Source organism: Augochlora pura, chromosome 6, assembly GCF_028453695.1.
Source record: "Augochlora pura isolate Apur16 chromosome 6, APUR_v2.2.1, whole genome shotgun sequence".
NCBI lineage: Eukaryota > Metazoa > Arthropoda > Insecta > Hymenoptera > Halictidae > Augochlora > Augochlora pura.
In genome coordinates, this window is record NC_135777.1 from 24,119,134 (window position 1) to 24,145,570 (window position 26,437).

At 42.1% G+C, this 26,437-nt stretch overlaps 4 protein-coding genes across 6 annotated transcripts; 2 read left to right on the top strand and 2 right to left on the bottom strand.

The window, feature by feature from the left end:
- Positions 1 to 647: 647 nt before the first annotated feature.
- On the top strand, positions 648 to 9,068 carry Nox (NADPH oxidase). Its single transcript, XM_078183313.1, has 20 exons — positions 648 to 877; positions 2,503 to 2,597; positions 2,695 to 2,803; positions 2,953 to 3,050; positions 3,129 to 3,249; positions 3,361 to 3,511; positions 3,622 to 3,832; positions 3,937 to 4,163; positions 4,234 to 4,422; positions 4,674 to 4,867; positions 5,427 to 5,748; positions 5,924 to 6,065; positions 6,133 to 6,269; positions 6,357 to 6,492; positions 6,783 to 7,003; positions 7,077 to 7,252; positions 7,477 to 7,686; positions 7,841 to 8,044; positions 8,187 to 8,411; positions 8,987 to 9,068. The coding sequence occupies exons 1-19, from the start codon at positions 731 to 733 to the stop codon at positions 8,382 to 8,384; spliced, it is 3,288 nt and encodes a 1,095-aa protein (XP_078039439.1). The 5' UTR covers positions 648 to 730; the 3' UTR covers positions 8,385 to 8,411; positions 8,987 to 9,068.
- A 54-nt stretch (positions 9,069 to 9,122) lies between these two features.
- Dgkepsilon (diacylglycerol kinase epsilon) lies at positions 9,123 to 12,458 on the bottom strand. 2 transcript variants are annotated; one of them, XM_078183315.1, is made up of 12 exons: positions 12,189 to 12,458; positions 12,029 to 12,111; positions 11,704 to 11,911; positions 11,130 to 11,301; positions 10,827 to 10,957; positions 10,613 to 10,760; positions 10,289 to 10,506; positions 10,081 to 10,226; positions 9,832 to 10,000; positions 9,591 to 9,765; positions 9,375 to 9,502; positions 9,123 to 9,259 (listed from the first exon to the last, which is right to left on the bottom strand). In XM_078183315.1, the coding sequence occupies exons 3-12, from the start codon at positions 11,866 to 11,868 to the stop codon at positions 9,140 to 9,142; spliced, it is 1,572 nt and encodes a 523-aa protein (XP_078039441.1). In that variant the 5' UTR covers positions 11,869 to 11,911; positions 12,029 to 12,111; positions 12,189 to 12,458; the 3' UTR covers positions 9,123 to 9,139. The 2 variants fall into 2 exon arrangements, with proteins under 2 accessions (XP_078039441.1, XP_078039440.1); XM_078183314.1 differs by having other exon boundaries at positions 9,375 to 9,505.
- An 801-nt stretch (positions 12,459 to 13,259) lies between these two features.
- On the top strand, positions 13,260 to 23,844 carry LOC144471553 (retinal guanylyl cyclase 2). Of its 2 annotated transcripts, XM_078183700.1 has the most exons (22): positions 13,260 to 13,545; positions 14,818 to 15,252; positions 15,343 to 15,506; positions 15,589 to 15,718; positions 15,783 to 15,935; positions 16,080 to 16,593; positions 16,682 to 16,995; positions 17,147 to 17,258; positions 17,404 to 17,506; positions 17,600 to 17,788; positions 17,895 to 17,978; positions 18,167 to 18,343; positions 18,484 to 18,643; positions 18,755 to 18,904; positions 19,031 to 19,202; positions 19,350 to 19,490; positions 19,682 to 19,874; positions 20,037 to 20,208; positions 20,352 to 20,622; positions 21,175 to 21,186; positions 21,428 to 22,101; positions 22,189 to 23,844. In XM_078183700.1, exons 2-22 carry the CDS (start codon positions 14,949 to 14,951, stop codon positions 22,467 to 22,469), a joined length of 4,470 nt encoding a protein of 1,489 aa, XP_078039826.1. In that variant the 5' UTR covers positions 13,260 to 13,545; positions 14,818 to 14,948; the 3' UTR covers positions 22,470 to 23,844. The 2 variants fall into 2 exon arrangements, with proteins under 2 accessions (XP_078039826.1, XP_078039827.1); XM_078183701.1 differs by lacking the exon at positions 22,189 to 23,844 and having other exon boundaries at positions 21,131 to 21,186; positions 21,428 to 21,517.
- A 199-nt stretch (positions 23,845 to 24,043) lies between these two features.
- LOC144471353 (uncharacterized) lies at positions 24,044 to 24,896 on the bottom strand. The gene is made up of 4 exons (XM_078183311.1): positions 24,790 to 24,896; positions 24,469 to 24,716; positions 24,216 to 24,398; positions 24,044 to 24,129 (listed from the first exon to the last, which is right to left on the bottom strand). Exons 2-4 carry the CDS (start codon positions 24,714 to 24,716, stop codon positions 24,120 to 24,122), a joined length of 441 nt encoding a protein of 146 aa, XP_078039437.1. The 5' UTR covers positions 24,790 to 24,896; the 3' UTR covers positions 24,044 to 24,119.
- Positions 24,897 to 26,437: the final 1,541 nt, after the last annotated feature.

Consider the following 26,437-nt stretch of genomic DNA (forward strand, 5'->3'; position numbering starts at 1 on the left):
ACGAAAAAAAAGTGAAAGGTCGTCAGTTCGACCGATTCCGAATCCGAAACCGAAAGGCAGCATCCCACTCTCTGGATCCGAGCAGATCGTGTTCTGAAAATCGGCACCGAAAGGCATTCGCAGTAGGTAGGGATCCGTCCGGCGATTCGTCGATACGAATCAATGATTTTCATTTGACGGTACGCGGCGACGTCGAGCCAATCAAAGTAACACGTGGCAGCCTGCAATCCGGAGAGGATCGTTCCCATCTCATCGCGTGCCTTTCCAAACAAATCCTCCGAATCTGTAATTATAAGAGGATTCGTTAAACCTCTGCCAGTGCGTCGACAAGTGCCAAGTTCGTTCGCGGCAAGATTTGTGAAGTGTTAACGTTGTAATGTGGACGATCGCGTCGGCGAGTCGGATTCGGACGAATTAAATTTATGACACCGAGATTTCTTTTTTGCTAAAAAATATTAGTGACTTAAACAAAATTTCTTCCACTTTATATAACGAATAGGTGGTTATCGATAACACAATCGTTTAGACGGTATACATAATTAGGTTTTTGGAAAGCGTCGAGAGATCCGAGTCGGTCGATTGTTAAGCAGCGATCATCTTCGCGATTTCCTTTAGGTTCGCGGGGAACGTAGGATGACAACAAGTCGAGCGTAAACACAACGTTGGCAAACGATTCGCCGACGATCAAAGAATCTACGGGGCCTTTGTCGCGAACCAGTGCCGAAATAAAATGGATTGCAACGTCAGTCGGATGGAAGATAAGCGTTTCATTGAAAGGAGGAGAGCGACCACCTTGGAGGAGTGTTCCCAAATAATTGAAGTGAACGGCAACGCTCGTTATAATAGAGACACGTTCAGGCGTCTTTTTTTGGATCAGGTGTGTGTCTTTAACGAGGAAACGATTTCGAAACGAGCACGATCCGATTAAAACACCGTCCCTTACTTTTTCCCGTCGCTGGATCTTGATCTCTTCCCAAGTCATTTCCGAGGGAGACGTTCACCGCGTTTCGAAAAGATGCTACCGTACGGATATTCGATGAACGTATTCATTCCTCGTTTATCAAGCAACGCTACAAACGAAATAAAAATTTAATACACCGTTAGAAACTATTGCTGTACTAAAATATAAAAATAAATATTCGGTCGAGGGTGTCTGCTGCATTTAAACAATTACTTGTAGAAAATTGCATTGGTATAATTCAGTTTTGTCAAAGAAAAATTTGGAATACCAAAACTTCCATCCGAATCAGAATGGCAATCCGATACGATGATTTACGTGTCCTTTCGTTGTAATCCATTTGTAAGCATTTAGTATTTGTTCATTCCAACACGATCGGATGAAAATTATACAAGTTAGTTACACAACCAGGTAATAAGCTCTGAACGAGGTGCGCGCGATAACGTGCTACCAAAGTGGGAATAACTGTGTTGCTAACAACATAATATCGACAAATTGGTATAGAAGCACCTACCCAATTATCACCGGGATTAAATTGCTTCTCATTGTGCAGCAAACGATGTCGTCAACGATCCTTCGGACGACAGATCAAACGTCAAGCGTAATCCCTTTTTTAACGCTTAAACGGCCGTGCCAAGAACCTAAAAGATGTCGTAAAAATACAGTAATTTATTCAGTCTAACGGGAATTTCATTTATATGGCATCGAGTACAAGTATAAAGACCGGATTTGTTTTCCACTGCTCGGTACATAATGGGTGAAACGAAAGCAACGACTGCGGTCTAACCCGAAGGACACGTTAAATCGCAGCATCTCAGAAAAAGCTCGGCCAATTTGAGACAAGACGCGACACGGAGTGAAACAAGGTCGCGACTCCATTGAAAGTAAATAACAAGGAGGTGAGATCAATGTCGACTAGGCTCTAGAGTCCGTAGAATGACTTAAGGGAGAAGCGGAGGAGGCAGAGCCGCGACGGGATCGTAGCAAATGGCAAGGGAATCTATCGAGGGTCACCGATATCGATCAAGGTGGTGCGGATCGCCCGGGGCCAAAAAGCGTTCGCGCCTCGGGCGTCTTTGATACTCAGAACTCAGAATTCGAATCGCGGTCGCGTGATTGTCTAGTCTACCTAGCCTTGAATGGATCCGATCATCACCGGTGTTTGCCTAAAACAAATTCCACATGTTGGTTAGAGCAATACGACGTTGGTAATGAATAATAAAATAGCTCATAAATAATACCTGTCTGCTTATTATTACATATTTTTGTACGTATAGAGAATTTATATTACATAACAGATTGTTATGTGTCACGCCTACATATTTTAGTCAGTATACAGTTTCCAAAGAATTACAATCCAAAGAAGATCTTTTTATTCGACACAAAAGAAGTTATGAATTTTGTCTTGAGCGCCCATAAGGTTGAATCGCTGTGCAGTGGCTCGAAAAACTCTCCGTGCACCAGACTTCCAATTTTCCCATGTACAACTGTCACGATTGCATCGAAATGCAGGTGGTATTTCTAATATAGTGCGCTTTTTTCAGAGATTGTTGGAGAAATTATTCGCCTTGTTCGATCATGACGATTCCAATATATTGAAGCAAGACGAGTGGATCGAATTTGTAAAGAGCAGACTATCGTAAGAAATATCTCTTAATTGTCGTTTTTTTTTTGATAATAATATTTATTGATCGACGATCAAAACCGTATTAATGTAGCAAATGATATGTTACTAGGAATAAAAAGCATAATTTCATCGACCAGTTTGATAGCGTCGTGTACAACGTATGCGGCGACGATTCTATAAACTTCGTCAATTTCCAGCGAATATTTGCTACCAAAGAGGTAAATCGAAGCAGACTTTCCCCTGAAATAATATAAAGATTTATGTTTGAAATGGTATTGAGATATAGATTATCGGTCTAATTATAACTAATTATAAAAAAATGATAAGAAACGTTGAATTTTTTCTTGTCTCGAGCCTTTCTTCGCAGGTGGTAGATAAACTGTTCCGTCTAATCGACGAAGAGAATGCGAACCATGTGTCGTCCAATCAAATTATGGATTTTATTACCAACATAAGCGACAGAAGGTGATACGAATTCCGTTATTATTCATTGTTTCATGGAAATCGATTATTGAGCACTATCTTTTGCAATTGCTTCCACAGACCACGTGCCGGCTTCGATAAGACCAGTTTAGAATGGTTGGAGAAGATTTTCAAGCAAATGGTGGGCAACGAGAAAGAGATAAAGCGCGAGGAATTTAATAAAATAGTCACGTCGAAAAACGTAAGACACATTTTCTGCGTTAAATACTATTTAGAGTATCGTTAAGAGCAACGATACTCGATGAAATCGAACGTTTGCGACAAGATACACCGGTACGCTTTTCTCCTGCAGCCATTCTTCACGGACAGAGCGTTCGAAATATTTGACAAAGACAACTCTGGAGCCATATCTCTTCAAGAATTTCTGGACGCGATGCACCAATTCGCAGGAAAAAGCCCTGACGACAAGATCAACTTTTTATTCAAAGTCTACGACATCGACGGTAAGTTGCGCATCTCCACGAATACATGGTGTCCCAAAAGTTACTCGGATTCGGTGACTTCTTTAATTTATTTTTCGGTGCAATCTGTGGAAATAATTGATAACAAAAAGGTGACGGATTGATACAACTGCGCGAGTTGGAGCACGTGATGAGAGCCTGTATGGAGGAGAATGGAATGGAGTTTAGCGACGAACAAATCAAAGAATTAACGATAGCATTATTCGAGGATGCCGATCAGGCCAACCGTGGTGCGATCACTTACGAGGCGCTCAAAAGTCAATTACAGAAGCACGAGGGATTATTGGAGAACCTCTCGATTAGGTGACCAAACTTCTATATTTTAGTTATTGCGCGAAACCTGTTGGTTTCTATAACGTCGCGTCGATTGAACGCGAAAATAATTAAAAACAGAAATTTGATCGCAGCATCGACCGATGGCTGGTCCCGCCAAAACCGAAAGTAACGCAGAGATCATTGCTGAGATCATTCGCGTCGTTGCGGCCGTACCAGCTGACAAAACCGTACATGAAGAACAATTACGTCTATCTCGCTTTCATCGGCATCCTTATTTTCGTTAACGCGGCTTTGTTCGTCTCGAGATTGTACGCGTACAGAGCCTCGAACGGCTACGTCATGCTCGCTCGTGCTTGCGGTAAGAATGCCGATGACTATTCATTAATATTTTATCAATCGAATTCTTTATGACAAACATTTCTATACAGGTCAATGTTTGAACTTCAACTGTAGCTTTATCCTAGTTCTTATGTTGCGGCAGTGTATCACCTTTCTAAGAACTCATGGTTTCAATTCGGTACTTCCGCTGGACCAGCACATTTACCTTCATAAAGTAACAGGCGTCTTGATCGGTGCCTTCAGCGTAGTCCACACACTGATGCATCTTTTAAACTTTGGTATGTCCATTGTTTCATCCAGGATCACTCGAAGTCAACTTCCAAGATTTTTCCTGACACTAAAAATAAATACCTTTAATGCATAGTGTCAAAATATGTTAACAATTCGCGTGTTCAATTTGGAACGAACACTATTCATATTATACCATACCTTTCGTTTAAATCTTCGAAATCGAGAGATTCAAAGTTAAAAATTAATAATGAGCGATACGCGTGGTTGAACGCTGATATGAAACGTATGAATTTTTCAGGCACCGTGGTGGTAAACGACCGAGTGCTCAATTATCAAAATTACACCCTGAACGAGTGGCTATTTACGAGTCGTCCAGGACTATTCGGTCTCGTGCATGGCTATGCGAATCCTACTGGGATCATTCTCATCGTCATTCTCATCATCATGACACTTTCTTCGATGCCTTTCGTTCGCCGTGGTGGATGCTTCGAGGTTGTATTTCAATAAGATTTTATATAAAATGTTGGGAGGTATTTATTTAAATTATTAAGGGAAGAATGAAGATCCTTGATCGATTGTTCCGTAAAATCTAAAATAAGCGCCATTACACATAGTAGCAAATTGTTGAAACTAGTGGACAAATTACCGATCCGATTATGTTTTTAAAACATTATATGGCGCCACCGTGCACTTCTCGGAACTTTTTACCCCGTCGGTAAATTTTTACCAATTTGAGCGTTTTGCCACCGCATGTAATGGCGCTATTTTTATATTTTTAGACACAAATGATTCTTGTCAGAAGTTACGTTGTGTCTAATGAAAAATGCGGTAAAAATCATCCCTTCGCGATATTTGTATCAACTAATAACCCTTTTTTTTCTGCACATTTCTATATCCTCGAAATATTTATTTAACACCCCAATTTGCAAATATCATACTGCATTTCTTTAGAAAATGTCAGATATTTAATATCGATTTGAAACTTAAACTTCTTGCCTTATGTGTTCATCAAAGTGAGAACAGAAAGCTAAGTTAAGATTCGATTACACAGATATTTTATTGGTCGCATTTGCTCTACATACCGTTCTGGATATTAACGATTCTCCACGGGCCAAACTTTTGGAAATGGTTCATCGGGCCAGGGACATTGTTTCTGATCGAAAGGATCCACCGGATCGCTTGGTCTCGATCCGAACTCGGGAAAACCTACATAAGTTCGGGCCTCTTGCTGCCATCGAAAGTAACACATTTGGTCATCAAACGACCGCTCCATTTCGATTTTCGGCCTGGTGATTACGTCTTCGTGAATATACCAGCTATTGCTCGGTACGAATGGCACCCTTTTACAATCAGCAGCGCCCCGGAGCAAGAAGGTAAGACGATTTAAAATTAGCCCGCGTTCGAAATGAACGCGACAACAATTTCTGACAGAGCCATGCCATGGAAGAGTAAATTGGACATTGCACATTTGGAAATATTGTAGATAAATATTATTTTACAGGTAAGGTTCGCTTAATTTATGTAATCATTAGTATTATTTTTAAACAGATTACATATGGCTTCATATTCGAGCTGTCGGTGAATGGACAAATAGCCTTTATTCGTACTTTGAGAAAGAACAGGTGAAACTTCAAGGAGGCAGCGTATTTCCAGAAGAAAGCTGTAACAACAAAAGTGTTCCCAAAAATATGTGAGGTTCTCGCTTTATAAAATCCGTAATATTATCGCGAATGATTGACTACAATTGTTTCTCGTAGATATTTAAATAACAAACAAGATGTAAGCCCCCACACGAAGATGACTTCGCAATCTTCGAAGAATAGTCAAGGTCTCGACAATCCCACCTTCGTTTCCGATAATGGTAGCGAAAATTGTTCGCCATGCAGTACGAATGGTAAACGGCAAACCGATTACTATTGTCCACTTGCAGATATAAAAATACGTATAAATATTTGAAAACAATATTCATGCGTTTATGTAGATACACCAGATAACAGTAAATTTTCCAAAGAAGGAAGGCTTCATCGTTTACTGCTGCATAGTAAAATGCCATTAGAGAAATCGTTCTCGGTGCCCGATATGCAAACGAGAAGAAAAACGAGAGACAGATTAATGGTGTAAGTCGTTCACATTTTTTATCGACACTGAAATGGTTCAAAAAGTCCTGTGAATTTTATTTTCTATTGTTACAGCAATATTTCAACACTACTTTGCTATCTAACTTGCTCAGTATTTCTATTTTATAATTCATGTCAAAGATAAAAGTACTTGTTCCCTTCTGCACAATTTTCGGTAAAATTGTTAAATTGAAACCTTTATCGAAAAATAAAACAAAATAAAGACAGTAAAAGTATGATCTTGTGGTGTAATAAGCTAAAAGAAACTTTTCATGATTTTTGCTCGACAGACTTCGCGATTATACGAGATCTGAATCGGAGAGGAACTTCAACGAGAGTCAACTGCAAGGTGCCCGACTGAAGTCTTTAGAGCAAGCTTATTTGAGTCCTCAGAACAGAAATATTGCTCAAAGTTTCCGGTATATGAGAACTAAACCAACAATAATTGCTTTCAAGACTCCAAGTTTAGAGAATAATGTGTATAGAGTAGGATCTCCGACAAGCAATGACAGTAAGAAAACTTTCTTCTAACATTTCTTATTTGAAACGTTTAAATAACATTATATATTTATATTATAAAACAGCAACCTTTGAAGTAAATGTAGACGAATACAAATACTCAGCTAAGAGATTAAATGAATCACAAAAAGCAGCAGAAGAAGGTAGATTCGAGTTAAAATTAGAGGAGACACTAAACAGAAGTACAGATGACACCAAATCTGATGTTGCATCGCTGAATTATTTAGGGAAACCATTGGAGGTAAATAATATGCTCAATATTACAACTTTAAAAGAATGCTAATATGTGATTATTAAATTCGGTGCTTTTATAAATTCCCAAAGCCATAAGTTCCATTTTCTAAAATCCAGTTAAAGAACAATCTCCATAGGAAACTTAATTAATTTATTCGTTTTGCAACCAAATTACTATGCATCAATTTATAGAAACTAAAAGGTAAGGATATTATAATAATGATTATTTAGATTTTCCTCGATGGTCCATATGGCGCTCCTTCCAGTCACATATTTCAAGCACAACATGCTGTTTTAATTGCAACCGGGATCGGAGTGACGCCTTTCGCGTCAATATTACAATCTATCATGCACCGTTATTGGAAAGCCAGACACACATGCCCAAAATGCACATTTTCATGGGCCAGCGATATTCCGTCTACTGTGATGCACCTGAGGAAGGTATATATTTATAATATATTGCTAAGTTTGGTATAGCGGGTCTTCCTTTATCTGAAAACGACAAAAGATCTTTTATCAATTTATGAAGTCCATATCGTTCAATTCAGACTTCAGTTAATTTAAACAAAACTAAAACATTTGTCGTTTATTATAGGTAGACTTCTTTTGGATCAATAGAGATCAAAGGTCCTTTGAGTGGTTTGTAAATTTGCTATCTCAATTAGAAATGGAACAAGCAGAGCTTGGCGATGCTATGGAACGTTTCCTTGAGATGCATATGTATATTACCAGCGCACTGCAGAAAAATGATATGAAGGCTGTCGGTTTACAGCTAGCTATGGATTTACTTCATCAAATGGTAACATGTCAATATATAAAGCATTTTTGTGCTATGTTTTATGTAATGATATTTTAAAAATTGCATATTGCGCTCACAATACGCTTGCAGAACGTTGTGTTTTATACAAGAAATTATCTTATGCGTTCGTTGAATTTTTCAGGAAAAGCGAGATCTCATAACAGGTTTAAAAACAAGAACGAACGCTGGTCGTCCAAACTGGGATAAAGTTTTTAAACAGCTTCAAGACAAGAAAAAGGGAAAAGTGACGGTATTTTATTGCGGTCCACCGCAACTTGCTAAAATTCTACGTTACAAATGCGGCCAATTTGGTTTCATCTTCAAAAAGGAATCTTTCTAAATTTTCTACATCGACTACTTGTATGGCGTAAGTAATGAAAGTCGTTCATTTTTTTATAAAAGTACGTTGCGCAATACGTATTGAGATTTCAAATGGTTTTTCCATCGGTTATCCAACCGAACGATAATCTGGAACACTTATGCAATGCGTATTCTACCTTGATTCACTTCATGTTATTTACAATTCTGATTGCTTCATGTATTAACCATATCGACACCAGTATAACAAGAAATTCCACTTGACGATCCGTCATAACTAGAGAAATTTTTTCCGTTTGATATTAAAGATAGACGCGTGTCTTCATTCGGAACCAACCGACGATCTTCCAATTAATTTCCGATGTGTGATAACTTCTCATGCAACTTCTATGCAGCAACTTTCATATCCAAAATCACTGATCTATTTTCCTAGAAACAAAATAGTTACAATTTTCGATGAAACGATACTTACATTAATATTTGGCTAGCGTATATCAAATTGGAGGTCGAGAGACTATCTAATAGAAATGAACGAAAGTTTAAAATTACCTTTCATTTATTTAAAGTTTAATGTACAGATATACAGTTCTCCAGAATAACGACTAGATATCTCTTTGTTTACAGAAAAGCTATTAATACCGCTCACCATTTGTATCGCCTTAATCTATGTAAGTTCTCTTAACAAGCCATGTTAAATTTCTTGTCGATCTATATCAACCATTGGAATGTACATAAATACGATCTCATAAGTATGATAATAAATTTTAAGTAATTCGCCTATGCAACAGTGTTCACCAACATAGACGCTTTGTTGCAGTATGTAATATTAATTTCGCAAGGATGTTGGTACCAAGGTTCCCCATCAATTTGCATGGCATATGATTTCAGTAATTTCATCTATACGTTGAGAAAACATTTATTTATTTATAGAATTTTCTATATAGCGTATAATAAATGCTAATTAAAATAATGTAAACTAAAGAGTTTCATTTTTTAGTAATAGTTAAAATACCTTTATAGATTTAGCTTGACCGATTCGATAAGGATCAGCAAGTCCCACTTGAAGTTCGGCCATATGGAAAGATGAATAAAGTCCAACTACCTCCAATTTTTCATCATTATAACTTTGCACACCATGCTCTTCTAGAAGTGTTCAGTAAAAAGAAGAAACAGTTGATTTATTGTATTTTTCTCGAATTTCATACGTAGATAATTTATAAATCTGTACCCGAATCTGTCCAAAGATTAACGCCGGCGCCCCAAGAAGAAATATTCGAGATCACGATGCCCTCGATAGCGGGCAATTCCACTCTAGAATTATCTAAATATAGTTCTATATACTCCTCAAGATTTTTGCATTCCCTTTCCACCACTTGTTGTGTACCAAAACATAAGTATAGTAGCTGATGAAAACATAAAAGTATGAACGTTTTACAAAAAATTACAAATCACTATATGAAATGTGTTACCTTATTGAATAATCTACTACTATAAAAGTAAAATCGGCTTTCCCGTGTGCGATGAAACTGTAACGTTACTTGCGCATCAACTCCTATACCCATATAATTATACATATAAAGCTTCTGTTGCGTACCATGTAGTCCCAACCCACCATATGGATCCACTGTCACAGTCCACCTAATAAATTATTAAGGGGAAAATGTAAGTATACAATATTCTCCATTTATATCTATACGTATTGAATATTCTTTGGATACCTATCGAGTTTCACTTCTCGTGCAGCTTGTATTTCTTCTAATATCAGTGTAGGGTCTCTATACAGATCATGTTCCTTTCCCCATCCTAATACCCTGGATAAATCATTTCCTGTTCCTAGAGGAATAATTGCCACAGACGGACTCGGCTGAATAAAATAAAAGTTTAAATTCACAAAAAAAAGTAAATTCACAGTATCAGATATATTACCTCTAATTGAAGTTTATGAATAGCATTTAATAACCAGGCTATTGTCCCGTCTCCACCTGCCACGAGAACAGTGCATTTTACTTTTCCTATTAAGCGACACCATTCAAGAGCAACAACGGGATCACGTTCTGATAGATCAACAACTTGTGCAGGGTTTAATAACCTTCTAAATATGGACAAAATTTCTCCTCCATCTTTATTGCCAGACTTCTTGTTCGCTGCGAACAAAATTCCATAAATGATGCTACAATTATTTAAAATGTTACTCTAAACATGCACTATATCGCGTCTGCGATTTAATTTTATGTTTAAGCGTTGTCTTACCAACTACTATAAGAGGTCTCCAATTAGGCCAATCTGGCGGTATAACCGTACGAAGTTGTAATCTTCGTCTCACGGTATTGCGTTGATTTACAACCTCCAAGCTATTTGGTGGAATTATCAACAATTTAAATTTACCAAAATCGCATATCTGCAAACACAATACATAAATTACTTATATAAATTAATGCAAGCTATGGAAATATATATAATATACTTCAGTGAGTCGAGGTTTGCAATCTTCGTGAACAGATCTTTGACACCAGCAACACCATGAATCTGTTAGACCAGGTTCCAGGTCGCATTCCTCATTACATACATCGCATGCAGCAGACAGTGGCAAGTTACCTGAAACAAAAATATAACAAGCTCGATCAAACTTGTAACCATAGGGTGGATCTATAGAAATTACTACTACAACTGATACCAACTTTAAAAAACATTTACAAGGCAGCAACTTTTATTACCATTACACATTTTTTGTAATGTACACGTACAAGGCTAATAAAAAGAGACATACCCTTCACCCAATGATGCTTCATTGGCTCATTCATATTTGAACGAATAACTTTACACTTTAATTGTTTGTCTGCAATCTTCACACAACTAGGATCCACATATATGCCACAGCAATCGCACATCAACCCATCAACATTTAATAGCAAACCTTCACATATGCTACAATAATATGCCTACAGAAAAAAAGGACTTTGTTAATATTTACTGTTCTTTTTAACATTCTGACATTGCATAAACACATTGAGTTTTTTCTAATGTAAATGGTATTACCTATGGCAAATTTATATCTGCATTGATGACATTCATTACATTACATTTATAAACATTCTATTATTTACATTTTGTACTCCACGAAGTTAACATAAGCAAACTATTGACCTTTCTAAAACAGTTAATTTTCTCATGTGCATACACATTACACACGTACTACAGAATTTATTTATGGTCCATAAAAAAATTTCATTAGCTATATAAAATACAAAGATAGATAGAAACCGTGCCAATTAATATTTAATAGAATTTTCAGTAAATGTTGCATTGTCACAACGTATTTAATGTAATCAAAATACGTGTACCTTAGTTTCTTTTCTTGTAGATTTCCAATTATGCTGTTTGGTAACATCACGAATCTGAATATGAGGTTCTCCTATAAGGTATCGGAAGAAATATAATGTAAATATAAAAAATAGCATAGTAGACAGTGTTGGTAAAACAATGGTACTAAGTTCTTCTTCTAACATTGCTCAATCAAAATTTGTTTCTTTCAGGAAAAGTGACAGATCTCTGCAAAAGAAATTGATCTCACAGAGTGATACAAGAAAGCTGTCCTAATATTGTTAAATCGCAAGATATGTAACTGGTTTTTAATTAGTTCTTAAATCAGACATTCATTTCACTAACCTTTCACCGTTTATAAAATTTGTGAAGCGTTGAAGCACCTCTTCTGTTAAATGACCATGCAGGAAAACTTGGAACTCTTTTAGCTATTGAAACAGATACATAAAAAACGCATTGATTCACACGAATCACACATGAAAATGAATGAACAAGGATTGTTTACCTTCTCCGTCTTCGACTTTAGCACATTTGAATTATAATTGTCATAAAGGTACTGTAATAAGGGATGATTTAAAGGTAAGTAAGCACTGGTATTAATCTTTCACAGCTGATATTACAATCACAGCTTCCGCGTACATCTGTGTCAGTGTACAGAGCCGATTTCATTCGTCTTTTTCTTGTGCGTCCAAGTTCAAATACACGAGACAGGGTTCGATAATTATTTTGAACTATGATACATATTCCACTTCTAATTTAATATGTGTCCCCTCATTCTGCCAATCAAAATTCACAGTTGTGCTAATAACTGCTAGTGACATCTTCAATTGTCACGTACATGGACGTATAAGTTACCGATAGTCGATAATTTGGCTAACAGTACACAAAAAAAGATGAAATAGAGAAGAACGCATCGATTTTAGTCGCATATGAACTGCTAAAGACGATTTGTGGCTCTTGCGACATTTTTTTTCCTATTTCGTTGTTTTCTCATTTACCCAACGGATAAAAACGGTCGGTACATTTCTGCTGTAGGAGGGCGTGACAATCTTGGAACACAAATCGATCGAATTGGTGCTGATTCGGAGCCTGCGACAAACAAAAGAACCTCTGTTAAAATTGTTGTTGTTGCAATATTGATTTTGAGGATGGTACGTCTTGAGGCCCACTGGGAAAGTCAATTGCATCGGAGGAAAGGAAAAATGGAAGAATTGTGGAACGAAGAAAGCGATCAAATAATGAGTATTTTCAATTGCTCGAGCATTATGCGTTGATGATGCGCGTAAACAACTAATTTAATAAAGATTTTGGTCAGGAACGAGGAGAATGTGAGAGAGAAGGAAAAGGGAGAGGAGCGAGAGAGAGAGAGAGAGAGAGAGTAAAGACGAGAGAAGCATCCGCGATTCGAAAGAGAAATGCTACAGAGCACACCGAGCAGCCAGCGCGGTGCGGGACTGCATGCTGGTTGCTGGTCTTGCTCCCGGGACAAACCTCCCTCGTGATAACGTCAGCCCGGAGCATGTGTAGAAGGGAGGTAGGCAAGTTAGTTCGATATCGGACGCCAAGGCGTTCGGTCCGTCCATAAACGTTTCTAATTTTCAGTTGATTTTCGCGTTTTGCGGCTCCTGTTTGATTGCATGCGTGCTTTGCGTGCTTCGTGTACTTTGTTTGATTCGCGGCGAAGTTAACCGAGGTTTGCGAGCCAAAAGTAGGAATACCAAACTCGTCTACTCGTCATCAGTGATTCACGATATGCGTATTTTTAAAATCTCATCGAAAGCACGCAACCCTTTCTGGTGTATAGGCAAACAAAAGAAGAGGGAACAATTGTATCGCAGTCGATCCTCGAGAGAAGAGAAACGGTAAGAGCAAACCTGACCCTTCACGAATCTGTCATTGTCACTGAGCTTGTTGTGTCCAATTCGAACACGTTTGTTATGCCCAAGGAAGAAAGAACGGGCTGACCAAACTATACGTTGCATGCATGCTGTGCCATATATTTACGCTCATGTTGTGTCCTGCATGGCCGCGTTAACAATGTTAAAATACACGTACGCGAAAACGAGCACGCGTCACGGGAAAATATGAGGACCGTGTCCGAACGAGTAAATAAAAGTATGTCTTTTCTTTTTCCGGCGACGAGGTAGGTTTTACGTGGGTGATTTCGCGTTTTCATTTTGTCGCATGTAGCAATGACAACCAACAATTTCCAAATCGATTCAACGCGCGTAAAGAATAAAAGAAAGGACGTGGATGAAGTAGAAGTTCGTCAACGATAATTTAGCAACTTTGTTCGCATTATTCGTATTATTCGCGTCGCGATGACATAACGTGGCAATTCTTTCCTACGTTTCCGACACAGATAGGTTTCTTCGTCGAAACAGAAAATGATTTGTATAGTTTGCTTAAGCTCGCAACGACGGGAAAAACTATCGGCTAAACTGTTGGAATGTTTGAACTGCTATAGTTCGGCTTTCCGCTGTTGTTGCGGTTAAGCGAGCAACAGAATTCGATCCCGTGCGGATCGGTCGAAACGATGAAGGGTACATTGGAAGTCGTATCGGATAGCGATAGAAATGTAGATGGAGATGAGATGGAGATGGAGATGGAGATGGAGATGGAAATTGAGAGGGTGGTATAGGTGCAGCTATAAGTGCACTTACGAGTAATGTTGTTCAAGACATGTCGCGGAAGATTCTTCGAAAATATTTCGATATTTTTAGCACCGGTAAATACTAAATGTGGCGGAAAATGTTTGCGGCGCTTTAGTCTACCGTGATTAAGTTGTACGACACCTTTTTTTTGTACGAAAAGATTGTGCACGCTCTAATTACTACCGCTCTTGATCGTTTATCGTCCCGTACTTCCGCGCGTGTCACAGATATTTGCCATAAATAAAGCTTCCCCTACAACGCGGCGAGAGAATTTGATGAATTAACTCGACACGTCGAACGGACGGGATTGCGCGAATTGCGCCACCGTTCTAAATGAGTAAACAACGGACCGAAGAGAAAAAGAAAGGCAATAGAGGAGAAAAGACATGATAAAATAAAAGAGAGAAACGGGGTTGGCATCGTAAGAACCGACGTAATAGAAATGGTAATAGCGTGTATTATTTTTGATTTGTTGCACAGTGTGTACGCTGGAAGGAAGGGTACCCAGAACCGAATAGATACGGGCCAATAAACTAGCTCTCCCGGGGGAAAAGGCAAACTACCGAGCGACCTAAACATCGCGCCGAGCTAGATAGGGTCGTCGGAGGCCCATGGCCGGGAACTCTTTCCGCTGGTTCTGGTCGTGGATCCCGATCGCGATCCTTTCCAGTTGCTTCGTTTTATCGAACTCCGATAGAGCTCCGTGCGTCTCGTACGCATCGAACGTAACCGAAGCCGAAACCGAAACCGAAATCGAAACTGAAACCGAATTCGAAGACGCCTTCGGAGAACGGCAAGCGGAAGTAACGGTTTTTCTGCGAGAGAACTGTAACAGCGAAACGGACGCAACAGACATCCAAGGATTCTTCGACCGATCGAACTTCGATGCACGGATCGCTGTAATTCCACCGTCTCGTGAGTATTGCGGTCGTACGACCGTATTTACCGTATCGGCGGAGAACAGGATTATCGTTTGATCTCATTGGCATTATTGTTGTCGAGCAGTATCGTGTGAAAGAAAGACGCGAGGACTCGACACCTTGTTGCGCATACTTGGCGAGAGAAAAACTAAAGTCGTCGTGGCTGCTGTCGATACACCCATGTGCGAAATTACAGCGAAACTCGCGCGTCTTTGGAACGTGTCTCTGTTCACATGGACGTGTCCTTTGGTAAGACATTTCAATAATTTACCCCTTTACAAACGAACACGTTTGAAATCCCGTCTGACGTCGGCGACGCTCCTAATTTCAGAAAGATGACATGGACATGAAAGAATTTTCATCGATCGTCAGACTATCGCCGTCTTTGCCTGCGATTGCCAAAGCGTTGACGGAGATACTAATGCACTTGCAATGGAAGGCCGTGTCCATGATAGGAACTGGTAACATCAATTCGATGCACGGGACACACCATAGACCGTATCCAATATAATTTTCGTTTTGTAGATCGCGAACCGTGGTTGAGCCTCGACAGGGCGCTGTTAAATGCTCTTCGAGGTATCGGGGCTATATTACGATATCACGTGATATTGCCGTATCACGCCTCCCTCGAAGAGATTCGAAAACTCCTTCGCCCAACGCACAACATTTCCCGAAGAGGTGAATCGATCGTATTTGCATATCTCTGTGTTATATAGTTACCGTACATTGTCGCTAGCTATGCACAAGTGTCCCATATTTAATGGCGCAATGGCCACGAGGTGTGCGTATCTTATTGACAGATTTCGATTCGATCGTTTACAGTTACCCTGTTGTGTCTGCCAACGTCGGATGACAATGAGATAACATCTCGAGTTCTCGCCGTGCTGGACGCCGCTCGCAAGCCGTCGAGCACCACGTGGATCGCTACCACCATGATTGTTCACACGAAGGACGACGATTTCTTTTTACCAGAGACGAACTCTTCGGTTCCTTTCGATTTAACGGCGTCCATATCTTCCGAAAACCTAACGCCTTCGAATCATTCCTTCTTAAACGAGTCCGACGATTACCGCGAGCCCGTGTCGCTCGGTGCTTACGCGAAACAAAAGGACGAGGAAGAAAGGGAGCAGCGCGAACGGGAGGAAACGCGAGGAGAAACGGAAGGTCCGGAAACTGTTGAGGAAACGGAAGGGGTAGAAATGTACGGCGAAAGAGTAGAAACGGAAGCAGAGGTCGAACAAGGACGTAGAAGAAAGAAATATCGATATTTACCACCACGAAACCTGAGTTCGGACTTTTTGGAGAAACTAGTGATTATAACGCCTCTCGATCATAGGTAAAACACAGCCGTTTACGTTCGCGTAAAAAAGCATCGGCGGGAGAAAGAAGAAATGTGAGGTAACGCGTTTGTTGATCTTCCACAGATACGATGTAGAAAAGGTGTACGACGGTACTGAAACGTACGCCAGTCCGTCGCTGTTGGATCGTTTGAACGAAACGTTCACCGTATTAATGTACGACAACTCCAGCATCAACTCGTTCAACAACAAAATGTACGCGTACGTATTGCTGGACTGGCGGGTCGATGCTTGGAAACCTATAATGATCAGCGTGGAACAACGAAGGAAGCTGCTGGTTCGAAAATTGTCGACGAACGCCCCGGTGTTCTACGACGCGAACATGGACGTTCCGAAATGCAACACGGAGGTTGACGGGGAGCCCGGTATCGATTGCACAGGTGACGAGTAATGAAAAATTAGCTACGTCGTTGCTCGAACGTCGAGCGTGTCGAGATCGGTATTTTGTTTGAATAAATGTATCTTGAATGTTGTCAGATTTTCATCAACTGGTGAAAATAGTCGTCCATTTCGACCATTTCTCTCTTTCAGAGAACCATTCCGACGAAAACGAAACAGCGTTTCGCATCGCGCGTATCGTAACTATCGTTCTGGGATCGCTGTTGTTGACCGCGTTCGCGATATTAGCCGGCATCCTGATCAGGTAACAGATATCCCATTCATCTACGCGTCGCCTCGCGTCGCCTCGCCTCGATGTTCCCGCGAATTCGAGGATAACATTGTTCTATACGATAATACCGAAAGCGGACGATTCTGACCCGTTTGTTTCACCTTTCCCACGATCGTAGAAAAAAGCTGGTTAAGAAGAGAATATCGAAAGGCCAGTACAAGATCATTCTGACCACATCGGATTTTGTGTTTCCGCAAGTGCCTCGCGTAGATTTTAGAAGGGTGAGTAGAACAATTCGTATCGTCGAGATATGTCCAAGACGCTGCGACGTGCCGCGAGTTAACGAGACGCCCTGCGTCGACGCTGTCCGGCAGGTGGATGAGGGTATCGAGACAATGTTATCTTGTTGGCTGCAACAGTTGCAAGAATTCGGTGGCCCGGAGGTGGAGAAACCGGATCTTCTTCAGCTCGGCAGCGTGTCGTCCTTGCGGCCGTATCTACGGACAAGCACGGGGAACCTGGCACGGCATGGTTTCTTTAAAGTTCTTCGGGCTCAGTACAACGTTAGTACTTCTTCAGCTAGCTTACCTGTGAACACAACGATGCATTGGCAATGCATCGGTCGGTGTATCAACGCGTCAACTGTGTTGTTTTGTTTGGTGTCGTTAGGGCGACTTGGTGCAGTTGAAGGAATTGCCGGCAGAATATGGCACGTTCGAGTTGAAGAGCAAGGCGATGGACGTTTTGGTCACGGTAAGAACCTGCACGCGGCACGACGTGCTCGGTATTTGAAATTTCGGAAGGAAACTTGGCCAGTTCGATATTTGTGGTACAATTATATATCGTTTAGAATCGTAGAGTCGTTCGATGAAAAGCTGTAACATCTCTTGGCTTATCTCGTACACCTTCTAACCGAACTGTGCTCTACGCGCTATGCACAGATGCACGGGCTACGTCATGAAAACTTGAATCCCCTGATCGGATGTCTGAACGAGCCAACGAGACCATGCCTCGTTTACGAGTACTGTTCGAGAGGGTCGCTGGAGGACGTGTTGGTGCAAGATGAGATCAAACTCGATTGGTCCTTTAGATTATCCTTGCTCACCGATCTTGTGCGGGTAAGTAACGCTTACGACAACGTTACCGCCTACGGTTGTGGATCAAGAACGCGTTAACCAAAACGTAATCGCCGTAATCGACGTAATGGGCGCGTTGTATATTTGGTATGAGACTCTTGCGAAATATTTTGCTTGTAAAGGGTATGAGGTACCTTCATGGTACACCGGTGCGAGTGCATGGCTATCTTACTTCGCGCAACTGCGTGATAGACGCGCGCTGGGTACTCAAGGTGACCGATTATGGACTGCCGGCGTTTTACGAGGCTCAAAATATCGAGTGCCCGCCGAAAACGGCTCGAGGTATGGTACCCATGGTCCTCATGAATATCATCCAGCCATTCGTCGAGACGACGTCGACATTTCAGGTTGTCGACCCTGCGCGTTTCACACTGTTTCGCGTGTACGTTGTAGATCTGTTGTGGACGGCGCCCGAATTGCTGAGGCAGCCGAGTCTGCGGAAAAAGGGGACGCAGCCGGGGGATGTTTACAGTTTCGGAATTATTATGCAAGAGGTGGTGGTTCGCGGGGAACCCTATTGCATGCTTGCCCTATCGCCGGAGGGTAAGCTCAAAGATAATTCCTATTTTTGCTCGTTGCTCGAATTAATCGTCGACAAGAATCGTTGACCGGTACTTCCACCGCAAGCTGAAATTTCTAATCGCGTCTATCTCTCGCGTTTCATCCTAGACATCATAGAGAAAGTGAAGAAACCGCCACCTTTGATCAGACCGTCTGTGAGCAAAGGCGCCGCGCCCCCCGAAGCGATAAACATCATGCGCCAATGTTGGGCGGAAAGCGCAGACCTGAGACCCGACTTCGACGACGTTCACGATCGTTTCAAGACACTCAACCATGGGCGGTAATGCGCGGCGAATGATTTTTCTGAACGGTTCCTGAATTTTTTATCAACTTTTCCCAAATCTTCTCCCTCCGCTTATTATGAACAAGTCGTTTCCATCCAGCTACGTGCGCCTGATATTATTCGCTTGTTTTCTTCTATTCTCAGAAAGGTCAATTTCGTAGACACGATGTTTCAAATGCTGGAGAAGTATTCGAATAATCTGGAGGAGTTGATACGGGAACGCACGGAACAATTGGATATGGAGAAGAAGAAAACGGAACAATTGTTGAATCGAATGTTGCCAAGGTAGAACAGAGAGCGTATGCTTTCCGCACAGTACAGATAACGGTCGAGAGGGGTTGAAAGAGTAACGAGGTGAAAGGTGATGAAAGGGTAAAGGGGTAATAAAAATGGAGTAAATGGGAAACTGTGCGGTGCATGCAACCGGTAAGAGTCGTTCCTACACTGGCCTTTAAATCGACTCGTAATCCTTGCAGTTCGGTCGCAGAGAAATTGAAATTGGGAATGCCGGTCGATCCCGAGGAATTTCGCGAAGTGACCATTTATTTTTCGGACATTGTTGGATTCACAAGCATCTCCGCGCATTCGACTCCATTCCAAGTGGTCGACCTCTTGAACGACCTGTATACCTGCTTCGACGCAACGATCAACGCGTACACCGTGTACAAGGTGATGACCAATAACAGCCGACCGAACGGCGGACAAACGAGGAACAGGCACACGTGCATGTACATGTATATGTTCCTCCTGCCGCTAATTACTTAGTTCTCGCTTTCCGGCGAGTTCTCGAAGCACGGTTCGATGTCATCCATTGAAACCCATTCGTTGTAGGTAGAAACCATAGGGGACGCGTACATGGTCGTGGGTGGTTGTCCCGTAAGGATACCCGATCACGCATCTCAAATAGCTACGATGGCCCTCGATTTGCTACACCAAAGCGGAAAGTTCAAATTGAGGCACCTACCGAAAACTCAGCTAAAGCTTCGTATTGGTCTTCATACCGGTTAAGTATAACGCGCTCTCGTATAATTTCTATCAACCGATCGATCTTACGTCCTTTACGTGTTACGTTCGTTCGTTTAACGTTTCCCGAAACGATGGCTCGTCGGAATGATTTGTTGACTACGTTATTGTGAACGCGCGTAGGTCCATGTTGCGCCGGCGTTGTTGGCTTGACGATGCCGAGGTACTGTCTTTTCGGCGACACGGTGAATACTGCGTCGAGAATGGAATCGACCGGTGCCCCATGGCGCATACATTTGAGTCAAGAGACGAAAGACATACTGTCTCGGTGCGGTGGATACGACATCGAATACCGTGGACCGACCGAGGTGAAAGGCAAAGGAAAAATGCTTACGTACTGGTTGCTGGGAAAACAAGGCTTCGACAAGGAACTGCCGACGCCGCCACCGCTTGGGTAAGCCGACCACGTCCCACGACTCGACCGAATTACTCATCCATAATTACCCAACGATTACTTCAAAAATACTTCAAAATACCTGTATATAGTCGACGAAAATCAGGAGACTAATGAAACGAAATTCACGAGGATCACATACGCGTGCATACATCGAACACACGAATTGAAATACAATTCTCTTTGTTCGTATTTACCGCGGTTAACGCATTTTTCGTTGCCTTGAGCCAATCGACTCTTTTTACCAAACAAAAATTCCAGCCATGCAGTGTAATATTTATTTTGCGTACCGAGGCCATCGGCGCCTCGTTACGCGATAAATTCCAATCATCCACCTGTCGGGCAACTCTCCATCCTATTTAACGCGTATCCAATCTTTCGGTCTGTCAAGTTCGAGGCCGTGAATTTAACACAGAAAACAAAAGTACAACGACGTAGCAGTTGTCGCACCCACGCGTATACACTTTATTTTGGTAGTAGATCTTTATTCGAGGTGTTTGCTTTTCAGATTTTTAATGCTTTTATCTGTTGCCATACTGCCGCCACCTTCAGGGAAAACCATGGGTAAGTTTCTCAGAAAAAAATCGACGAACAATTTCGATTAAAAGCATAGAATAATTGGAAAAACCGCTCACCAACGTTCGAACAAATCTTTCGACTCTGTAGAATCGTGCGTATGTCCATATGAACGTGCACGCAACCGTCCGAGACTTTACTTTATTTTTCATTTCCGATTTGTCTTGGGCGTCCATTGAAATGTAGCAATTTCTCATTTTTCACGCACTCGAATTCTTAACCACGCAAGGTTGAGCGAAAACCTGTCGCTGGAGAATATTACGGAAAGCGAGTCGTCGGAAGCGGTGACAGCGACGACGGTAGCGGTGGTTGCGGCGACGACGACCACGGCGACGGCCCCGACCAAGACCGCGGAGACGGCGGTGTCGACAGCTGCGACGGAAACTGCGCCATCGATCGACAGGCTCCCCCGCGAGGATGGTTCTTCGGCTCAAGATGACAAAGGAAGAAAGGTGGAGGACGAACGCGCGGATGTGGACGTCAAGATCACCGCGACACAGCCACGGCTCGAGGATAACGTGGAGCCCGAAATCGCCGTATCCGTAAACGAGGAACAGATTTACGGTGTCAAATCGTCTCCGAAAATGTCGTCAGATTTTACGAATATTTTATCGGGGAAACGGATAATCAACGACAAAGAGAACGATCGCGCCGGTGCGATTGGCGCAACGAAGATTGCCTCGGGAGATGGTCGAACGTCTCTCGGAGCATCTACCGTGTATTCCGGTGAAACGGCTTTCTTGGGGGCGTCGACCAGTTCCCTTACATCGATTCCAAGCTCAGCCACGAGTTCCTACAGACCGGGACCCGTCAGACACCGTAGACTAGTTGGCTATATAGATGAGAAGGATTTGAGCACACCGTACAATCATTACAGATGTCTTTCTCCTAACGAACATTATGGTAAGACGCTTTTTATCTATCCCTGTCCAACTCTTTCTCTTTCTATGCACTTACGGTTATCAATCGATCCCACCCTTTCGATCGTAGGAAGAACAGGAGCTGGCCGTTTCCTGAAGAGGCAATTCAGCTTGGATCGACCCGACGATAACGTTTGCATTGCCTTTACCGAACCATCTAATAATCAACAGCAGCAACAACAGCAACAAAGTTTAAAAGCCGTGCCGCGGCTTTACAAACAAAACAGCGCTGGCGCAGCCAACGATTTGGAGCGTATCGAGGAAGTACCCTCGACACCCACTCCACTTCTTCAACATTATAGGCAATCCGCGTCGGTTTCACTCTCCGTGGAGTCTCTGACACTTCGCTGAGCATTGAATTGAAGCCGCGTTCCTTCGTTGGCCAAGCAACAAACACCGTGGTTCGTTCAAGTTCGTGCGAATCGTGTCGCGCGCCGTTAAATCGTAACATATATGTATGCGCGTGACCGCGCGAACGATTCTACATCGTGTTTAACTGTTACATTCGTTAGGAAAGCACTACAGGGAAAAAGATGATGTTCAGTCGATAAGAACAAAATGTACTATTTATTTTTCGGCGAGTCCGTTTTGCACCCAAACCGCGTTGCCGTTGATCGGCGACGAACAATTATAACAATACTTGTAACGATACGATTACTCGCGTAAATTCGCGAATCGACTCACACCATCTACAATAGCGTAAGAAGATTACTCACGCGAACGCGGACGCGTACGCGAACGCAAACGCGCGCTCAAAAAGCACATATTCATACACAGGTATTCTCGTTATCGCGACTGACAATCTCTATTACGTACAAATGTCGACACATACGGAATTCCCATTTCTTTTTCAACGTTGAACGAATATCCAAAATATCTGCGACTATCGTGTAGCTGCGTGCAATCTCTGGAGATAGTAAATAGAGTTCTTCGTGGCGCGAGAAAGCGATGTAGACTGTCCGTTGAATCAGTGGCGATCCATTGAAAGTCACGTATCGCTATTACGCTCACGTATCACGATGAACACAGAAACTCGTCATTCTCATGATTTTCTTATTGTATGCGCCCAATACAGAATTCAGAGGGCCGCCACGCGCGGCGAACCACATGCTAAACTACGTACACTTACGGAACAAACTTGTAGCACTTTCCTTTTGGTATTGCAACTCTGTTCGTTCCAGACGTTAGCAAAACTTCGCTATCGCTTCCGAATCGTGGACAATAACTCGAAATTTTCAACCGTAGGTACCTAGATTGTCCGTTTGTTTATCGTGTCAGTATTACTACTACCAACTATGCGATTTTTTCGTATAATATCTGTAACGTCTCGACGCAACTATTGAAATGTTCGGACGCGTAAGAAAAGTATGTGCGAATGTTTTATGCGAATACGCAATAATATGTGTGTTACATGTTTATGTAAGTGTGTATACTATTATTATATTCTATATAGTATAGGATTAATGGGAGAAGAGAGCGGAGGTGGAATGGACAATATTTCGATCGACGAGAAGAAGAGAGTCACCTGCGAGCAGTTTGAAGACAATTTTCAGAGTTTATCTTTTTGTATCTGTCGAATTAGCGCGCGCGCGCGCGCGTTTCGAAAGTTGAGTCAACAATCGAGTTACAAATAAGTAGTCCGAGGCCCCGACACCGCCGAGAAACGCGTGCGAAACAAATCATGAGGAAGGAATTGTAATCGATAATAAAATGTAACTTGCATTACAAGCAATCAATCGAGAGAGTCGAGCGTGTCTGTGTTGCGGGGTTGTCGAGAGATTGAGGCTACTGTGCTACGGAACGTGGACGGGAGCTGACATTGACGGACGGGAAGCGACAGAAAGGTAAGAAACAATGTAGTTACTGGAAACGCTCGTAAGAAATATGGAGATATTGTTTTTATTCCTTAATTACTTCGCGTTTGCGTTATTTACAGTTTCTGCAGATTCCTAGTCGACCTCGTGACAGTTCCAATGGTTGCGTGGGTGTATATGTAGAGTTCTACCAGGCGCTGCGACCGAAATAAACATCGCGTTATTACGGTAACATTCGTTTAAGAGTCGAGAAGATTAATAAACTATAGAAGCAGAGCATTACCCGTAGACCGGAGAAGGTTCTTTGAATACAGCTGGTACCGATTTCACGATCGTCGTCGGTCTTTCGATTATCCTTTCGACGAAAACGGGCTTCTCAACGTACTCGATGTATTTCACAGCCGACGGCGGAGGCGAGAGGTAAACGTGGCGAACGCTGGGTGCGGTATAGTAACCGGCTTTGTACCTGAAAAACCATAACGGTTAAAGTCTATCCGCACGGTAATATAAAACGTTCGATTTCCACACAGGCCTACCCTTTCGCGATTCCCAAACCAAAACCAAGGAGTCCAGCACCGAGAAGTTTCTTTTTTAGTAGAAGCGTCCTTTTCTGTCTATTCAAACGCACTCCCGCGCTTTCGCCTCCGTACTCCGTCAACTGCGCTTCAGGGTTGTCCAAGGTTGACTGGTCATGGTCTTCGGCCAGTGAAGCATCCGCGGCAATAGCAGACGATACGAGGCAACAGAGTGCAATGGTAACAATCGCGAGACTGATAAAACGCATCTGTCGAGACAAACGTTCGATTACGATTACGATTACGATTACGATTACTATTGCGATTACGATTGCGATTTACCTTGCCCTTGTATCCGTTCCCAGAGTGACTTTGACGTACAGAGAATGATGGTTCTTGGTGTGACGACTTTTCGATAGACCCGTTCGATTTTATACAGTCGCCTACCTTTGAAGCGCACCACCCTACCACCCCATCACCCTACCACCTGCTCCGGCCGATCGTATTCGGGTTCCTTTGTATTCCTGGCCGGACGTCTGTCTTTACCGATCAATCGATCGTGACAAATTTTCATGATCAAGATCGGCGTTTATGATTTAGATCAGCCGAACGTGTTGGCCGATTCTCCATTGATCGCATTTTACAATAGCCGACGAGGGTGTCGGGGAGGAGTCATCGGGAATCGATGCTCTTTGCGAAGGTTTTAGAATGCCTGCTTTTTAAACCTACAACTACAAACTAAAAATATTATTTATTATTTTCGAAATATAAAATAGGAAGTACGGTATAAGTTAGGAGGACAAGAAAAATCTCAATGCTTCGGTATGATATATTTACACGTTTGCAGACAATTGAAAAATGTTGTCGTCGGACATCTACGGGATTAATACATGATTCTAATGATTTTTAGGAGCTTCGCACCGACTACGATGTGTAATAAAATACATATAATATGCACAACGAATACATGCATATTATACGATGAAATCGAATGTTTGCCTGCCGACAATCGTACGCGTAACGGTATAAATTTCACATTAGACTCGATTGAAAAGTCTTTTACAATTACGTACGAGTTCGCTCGATTATTGGAGCGATGTCAACATAATCGATGGACTATGACGAAACCGAATCGCATCGCTTGGCCTCGCTTCGCGTCTCGTCGCGTCGCGACGCTTCGTGTCACGAATAAGAATAAAAAAAATACCGGAGAAACAACGAGAACAAGATCGACGTCCACGTTCCAAATGAATGACGTTCGTTGCACTACGTAACGCCCTGGCTGTGGCTTCAATGAATGGACGCGTGCATTCCACAGATAAGTACGTACATACAATGTAGACACATACGTGTATATATGTATATATGCTCAGGGCATAGACGAATGTATGTTAAGTAAACATTGAATTGCGACGAATACCGAACCTTCGTCGTCAATTTACCTTCGCTCGCGAAGGACTCGTGTTTCGACCAGAGACGCGCGGCGCACGTGGTTGCGCTGACCGTGTACACATTGAATAGATATTAGTGAAAGGAAGAAAGAAACTTACAAAAAATCTAATTGGCCGGCCGATTAATCGTAAAAAAATGAACGAGCTACGGATAGGTGATTTGAAAAATCCTTCGCATTCCGTAACGAGTTATTGTAATCAGGTTCGACTCATTCCGTATTCTGTGAATACGGCAGATATCTGTCTCGCAACATTTTTGACTGTGTGCCTTACCTTTCAACGATCGAATTGCCCAACGGCGCGTCGCGGTCAGACTTATTCGAACGGAATTTTTACCGAAGCCCCGGGTCTCCTGTCGAAACTGATCGCTGCGCTGGTCATGCGTCATCGGTGAAATTAGTAGTGTACAAATCCTATTTAAACGACGGAAGACCGGTCGATTTCTATCGGGTGCTGTTAACGCGAAAACCAACATTGGAGGAGTTGCTCGAAGGTGAACGGGAAGGAACGTGTAAAATGAAACGAGTTAACCCTTTGCG

Bases quoted from the DNA above. Each gene is read 5' to 3' on its own strand.
- Nox (XM_078183313.1), top strand. From the start codon at position 731: ATGGATTGCAACGTCAGTCGGATGGAAGATAAGCGTTTCATTGAAAGG. The intron at 878-2,502 runs GTGTGTGTCTTT...CGCTTTTTTCAG, and splicing joins GGCGTCTTTTTTTGGATCAG to AGATTGTTGGAGAAATTATT. The intron at 6,066-6,132 runs GTGAGGTTCTCG...TGTTTCTCGTAG, and splicing joins AAAAGTGTTCCCAAAAATAT to ATATTTAAATAACAAACAAG.
- Dgkepsilon (XM_078183314.1), bottom strand. From the start codon at position 11,868: ATGTTAGAAGAAGAACTTAGTACCATTGTTTTACCAACACTGTCTACT. The intron at 11,302-11,703 runs GTACACGTATTT...TTTTTTCTGTAG, and splicing joins CTACAAGAAAAGAAACTAAG to GCATATTATTGTAGCATATG. The intron at 10,507-10,612 runs GTAAGACAACGC...TTTTGTTCGCAG, and splicing joins GAGACCTCTTATAGTAGTTG to CGAACAAGAAGTCTGGCAAT.
- LOC144471553 (XM_078183700.1), top strand. From the start codon at position 14,949: ATGGCCGGGAACTCTTTCCGCTGGTTCTGGTCGTGGATCCCGATCGCG. The intron at 18,644-18,754 runs GTATGGTACCCA...TGTACGTTGTAG, and splicing joins CCCGCCGAAAACGGCTCGAG to ATCTGTTGTGGACGGCGCCC. The intron at 19,203-19,349 runs GTAATGCGCGGC...TTCTATTCTCAG, and splicing joins AAGACACTCAACCATGGGCG to AAAGGTCAATTTCGTAGACA.
- LOC144471353 (XM_078183311.1), bottom strand. From the start codon at position 24,716: ATGCGTTTTATCAGTCTCGCGATTGTTACCATTGCACTCTGTTGCCTC. The intron at 24,399-24,468 runs GTAGGCCTGTGT...ATGGTTTTTCAG, and splicing joins GGTTTGGGAATCGCGAAAGG to GTACAAAGCCGGTTACTATA.